We start from the raw sequence: 6000 nt of genomic DNA, 5'->3' as shown, positions 1-6000 counted from the left end.
AGGCAACCATCCTGAACTCGTAAATATAATGCTTATTTTTTGGCTTTATCAATTTTTGGGCATTCTCTTTGATTTCCTATTAAGACAGATTAGATATTTTATACTACCTCTCCTTTTATGTACTCCTGCCCAGATACACTCAACACAAGTAAGGCGCAGTATTTGGTTAAATCATTTACTGCTTCTGTCATTATAAGTATTTAATTATCATTTGATTACTTTCTTTGACAATGCTTTATTTGTCTTGTGGAATTTCTGTGTGGCTATTGAGATTTCTTCTTAACCATTGAAAATACATCTGTAAGATCCTAATTCAATGCCCTTTATCTATTACTTTTTTCTACATAGGCAAAATCATAAGATTGTCAGTTATATCCCCACCGAGCCTGGGAACTGTATTTTATTTAATTTATTATTTTCAGGAACAAATATAATAGAAGAGACCTATTTCTAAAGCAAATTGAAAGATTTCTGGAGCCTTTTAGATGATCCATGTCATTGACGGTTCTCTGTGCTTCTTCTCCCTTTACTGACAAGTATTATACCAGCTCTGCAAATGCTTCCATCTCATTGCTCCCTCTGTAAGCTATAAGTCTCCCTTGACAGGCTGCTCAGGGCATTTACAAGACTTTTGGCCTTTTGGTGACTTATGCTTTTTGATTGTGACGTGATGGGCCACGGTGATCCGTCATTCCACAATAATAATGTCAGCGCCTTCCTGAGTGAGCCCGAATGCTTTTGCAGAGTTTGAATAATGCTGAGATCAATGCCTTTTTCATTTGCTAAGATGGAAAGAGTTGACCTACTGGTCCCTTAAGCATCAGCTTTGGCACACTGAATGGTTGGAGGCCAAATCATATTATCCCTCTGTGTGCCTTGGAGGGATGTTCGTGCTTCCTCCTGTATCCAAAACTTCCTTGGACTCTGCCTCTGCTTTCAAAAAAAGAAAGAAAGATGAGTCATTTTGTAGGGTAAAAAAAGGACATTGTTTACACTCACTGGGGCCAGGGGCAATTGTTTTTCCTCTTTCTGTTATGAGACAAATGGTTTAATTCATAATTAATAGAAATTTAGAGAAATTATGAAATTTAGGGAAGGATTGTTGGAAGATCCATTTACATGTAAAGCTAAGTATGAGAAGGCAAAATCTGTAATTCTCCCTATTTCTTCCATTTTTCTCAGCATGCATGATACCCGAGCATTACTGAGCAGATCTGGAATGGTCCTGATCTAGGGCACAGTTTGGAAGGATCAAGGTGCCTGCAGTGCCCAAGTTCTCCCACTAGTTTAAACCATCCTGCCTAATAATCCTTGCTTCAGAAAACAGCACTGGGAATAGGGAGCCAGAGGGGTGACAGGGCTGTGGATGGTGTCACACGAAAAATAGAAATTGGCAATTTGGGGCCAGATAGTAAGGGTGTGTCCTCTAGCAGAGAAAGTAGGTTTTGTTTTCTTGTTTCTTTCTTTCTTTTTTTTTTTTTAAGATTTTATTTATTTATTTGACAGAGAGCACAAGCAGGGGGAGCAGCAGAGGGAGAGGGAGAAGCAGACTCCCCACTGAGCAGGGAGCCCGATGTGGGGCTCGATCCCAGGACCCTGAGATCATGACCTGAGCCGAAGGCAGACGCTTAACCGACTGAGCCACCCAGGCACCCCTTGTTCTCTTGTTTCTGAGGGTGAAGTAGAATCATGGGTTTTTTTTTTTTTTTAAAGATTTTATTTTTATTTATTTGGCAGAGAAAGACACAGCGAGAGAGGGAACACAAACGGGGAGTGGGAGAGGGAGAAGCAGACTCCCTGCCGAGCAGGGAGCCCGATGCGGGACTCGATCCCGGGACTCCAGGATCATGACCTGAGCTGAAGGCAGTCGCTTAACCAACTGAGCCACCCAGGCGCCCGAATCATTGGTTTTAAAAGTGGGGGATTGATAGAAAAAGAGGGGTGACCAGGAGATGGGTACTCCATGAAAATGTGGTACTGAGGAGGAGAGGAGAAGTCAGAGCTGAAAGCTGAGCTAGACTAGGAAGCGCTAGATAGAATAAGGAAGGCAAAACCAGGAGAAAGGGGAGGCCTTATGCATCATTACGATGAAGTGAATCTGGGTTGGGAGGCTTGGTGCTCCATGAGTATCTTCTCAGGCCAAGGACACAGTAAATGTTTCTTTTTGAGGCGCAGGAAGCCCCTGAGATAGCAGTCACTCTGCATTCTTTTTTAACCACTCTCCGAATCTAACATCCTGGTCAGAATGTTTTCCACCTGTAGTGACATAAAATCCCTGGACACAGACGTCTTTTGGTGAAATTAGGATACTGTGACTTTGGTGGCAATATAATCCTTATTTAACAAAGATTCTGGGTTAATTGCGCACTAACTCTAATGACACATGTAAGCATACAGGTCATAACTTGCTTTAATTTCTTGTTTGTTTTAGGATATCAATGGATATTATAAAGGGGAACTTAGATGGAATTTCAAAACCAGCCTCAAATTCAAGAACACGTCCTGGGAGCAGAGGTTCAAATACTTCTTTGGAGGTGCTCTCACCGGAACCAGCATCCTTCAAGGTACTTTTGCTGTTTAGAAATGATTTCAAGTCCTTCTCCTGAACTCTAGCACTTGGTAAACCAAAGCTGTTGTTAACATCCCACTTAAAGGATCCTCTTTAGAGGGTATGTTCTGGGAGCACTCATAGATTTCTTCTCGGATTTTACTTTAGACCATTTAATATGAAAATTCTGTGTCCTTCTTTACCTCCTTCTCTCCCTCCCTCTTTTGTTTTTGTTTTTGGAGTATGGCTTATTTGTTCACAGTTGTACTTTGCTAATGCTCATTTGTAAATTTTTCTTTTTCATAAAAAATCTTTGTGTTCCAATATCTACTATGCCGCCATTGACTCTTAATATGAAAAAGGTTCAGTAATTTAAAAAAAAAAAGTTTGGGTCAAAGACCATGTGGTATATATTTAGTAGGTACCTTACCTGGCCTGACTTCCTTTTCTTTTCTTTAGTAGTCTCTTTTTCTTTTCCTAAATTATCTAAACCTGATGTTTTTTAAGGAATCAGTTGTTTTAAAAATATTAATTTATTTTAGAGAGCGAGAGAGAGAGTGCACTAGCAGGAGGGGCAGAGGATGAAGGAGAGGGAATCTCAAGCAGACTCCCCACTGAGTGTAGGAGCCAGATGCCGGGCTCGGTCTCACGACCCTGAGCCAAAACCAAGAGTCAGATGCTTAACCAACTGTGCCATCCAGGTGCCCCAGAAATCAGTTTTTCCATCAGCGGTATGGGACTATTTGTTTTAAGCTTGTGGCAAACAAAAATTTGAAACCTTATGGTGAAAAAAATCTTTTCAAGCTTATGAATCCATGCTCATTTATTCTTTTGATTTCTGGACTAGAGTCTATGTTCAGAGTGTTATGATTTAGTGCAGGAAATAGAAAACATTCTGGGCATTTCCAGCAGACGGGGATTGAATACCAGAAGTTCAGTTTCTCAGAATCAGTGGACGGCCAGAGGGAAAGGAAATCATGGGAGGGGACTTCCCTTGGATTGTTGGTTCGTAGGTTACATCTCCGTGACCGAAATAAAAAAGCTGCCTTCTACACTGCCACCAGTCCCTCAGAACTACAAAACTGGTGACTAGACATACAGAGATGACTGCCTTTGGTATTTCTTGCCAACTTCCTATCAGGAGCTTGGGAAGATGGCTTCTACTTCATGTCTGCAGGCTAAATCTTGTGCAGATGTATAACTATAAGTGGCTTGTTAAAATCCCAGGTCTAGCTCAGCTCTCTGTTTTGTTTCATCTAATCCTGCATCATTACTGTGTGTTAACTCTTGTTAGTTGTGTGATAATTTTTGATATCTGGTAGGATGTATCTCCCCATCTTATTCTTTTTCTAGAACCGTCTTTGCTATTCTTGGCTTTTTGTTCTTTCTGTATTTTAGATTGGTTTTTCAAGTCTTGTGAAAATTGCTCTTGGGGTTTTGACTGAAATTGCTTTGAATTTATAGGTTAATTTGGAGAGTTTCTAACTTTATGATACTAAATCTTATTTATTAACATTGTATCTCATTGACTTGTTTCTTTTTTCTTTTTTTTGGTGGGCAGCAAAGCAACATTTATTAAGCGATAGTACAGAGCTCCCAAAGAGGGAGGGGACCCAAGAGGGTTGCCCTCATTGACTTGTTTCTAATTTAAAAATATACATACTGTAAAATTACTTTTTTATTTTTTACTTATCTGTTTTAAAAAAAGATTTTATTTATTTATTTGAGAGAGAACGAGCATGAGTGGGGTGAGGGGCAGAGGGACAAGCAGACTCTCCGCTGAGTGAGGAGCCCAATGTGGGGCTTGATCCCAGGACCCTGAGATCATGACCTAAGCCAAAGTCAGACGCTTAACCAACCGAGCCACCCAGGCATCCCAAAATTTACTCTTTTTAGTGTACAGTTATGAGTTTGGGAAATGTGTAGAGTAATACCATCACAATAAAGATATAGGACAGTTCTATCACCCCTCAAAAATTTCTTCATGCTACCCCTTTGTCCTTATTCAATCTCTCCTACTTTTTAGTGTTAATTATTATACATAGTGTATTATTAATTTCAGAGGTACAGTTCAGTGATTCATCAGTTGCACATAACACCCAATGCTCATTACATCACGTGCCCTCCTTAATGCCCATCACCCTGTTATTCCATCCCCCCACTGACCTCCTCCCCAGCATCCCTCAATTTGTTTCCTATGATTAAGTCTGTTATGGTTTGTCTCCCTCTCTGATTTCATCTTATTTTATTTTTCTCTCTCTTCCCCTATGAGCCTGTGTTTTGTTTCTTAAATTCCACCTATGAGTGAAATCGTATGATAATTGTCTTTCTCTGATTGACTTACTTTGCTTAGCATAATATCCTCTAGTTCCATCCACGTTTTTGCAAATGGTAAGATTTCATTTTTTGATGGCTGCATAATATTCCACTGTGTGTATGTATGTATGTATATATCTATATATATATCACCTGTTCTTTATCCATTCATCTGTTGATGGGCATCTGGGCTCTTTCCATAGTTTGGCTATTTCAATTTCCCCTACTCTTAATCCTGGAAACTCCTGATCTATTCTCTACCTATTGTTTTTCTTTTTCCAGAGAGTCATATGAATAGAATTAAAAAGTATGTAGCTTTTGGGTCTGGCTTTGCCTGTTGGCACAATGCATTTGAGACTCTGTATTGTTATATATATCAATAGTTCACTCCTTTTTACTGATGAGTGGTGTTCCATTGTGTGGGTGTTCCACAGTTTGTTTATCCATTCACATGTTAAGGAACATATGGATTGTTTGCAGGTTTTGGTGATTATGAAGAAAGCTGCTATTAATATTTGTATACTGATTTTTTGGGGGGGGAAGTAGTTTTTTATTTTTCTTGGGTAAATACCTAGGAGTTGGATTGCTGGGTTGTATGGTAAGTATATGTTTAACTAAAAGAAACTGCAAAACTGTTTTCTGTTCCCATGAGAAATATGAGAGTTCCAATGCTCTGCATTTTCACCAGCAGTTGATAGTGTTAGTTTTTTTTTTAAAAAAAGCTATTCTCAGGGCGCCTGGGTGGCTCAGTCGTTAGGCGTCTGCCTTCGGCTCAGGTCATGATCCCAGGGTCCTGGGATCGAGCCCTGCATCGGGCTCCCTGCTCAGCGGGAAGCCTGCTTTTCCCTCTCCCACTCCCCCTGCTTGTGTTCCCTCTCTCGCTGTCTCTCTCTCCCTGTCAAATAAATAAATAAATAAAATCTTTAAAAAGAAAAGAAAAATTCTCAGCCATTGTTTTTCAAATGTTTCTAATATTGCCTCCTTTTTTTCCCTTGCATCATCCTGAAAGTCATATTAAATGTCTGTTGAAATTTTCCCTTCTATACTTTATGTCTCTTATCTTCTTTTTTTTTTTAAAGATTTTATTTATTTATCTGAGAGAGAGAATGAGATAGAGAGAGAGCATGAGAGGGGGG

At 39.8% G+C, this 6000-nt stretch overlaps 1 protein-coding gene across 1 annotated transcript in view; it reads left to right on the top strand.

Moving 5' to 3' along the window:
- The first annotated feature begins 2438 nt into the window (after positions 1 to 2438).
- Positions 2439 to 6000, top strand: part of FSIP1 (fibrous sheath interacting protein 1) — a 190262-nt gene continuing 186700 nt past the window's right edge. The window contains exon 1 of the mRNA XM_021695730.1: positions 2439 to 2564. Within this exon, the coding sequence (XP_021551405.1) occupies positions 2439 to 2564 (126 nt within the window). The remainder of the gene's footprint in view (positions 2565 to 6000) is intronic.

The sequence above is a fragment of the Neomonachus schauinslandi genome, chromosome 9 (genome assembly GCF_002201575.2).
Source record: "Neomonachus schauinslandi chromosome 9, ASM220157v2, whole genome shotgun sequence".
Lineage (NCBI taxonomy): Eukaryota > Metazoa > Chordata > Mammalia > Carnivora > Phocidae > Neomonachus > Neomonachus schauinslandi.
The sequence above is the reverse complement of the archived record's forward strand: the minus strand, read 5'-3'. Positions and strand labels throughout refer to the sequence as shown.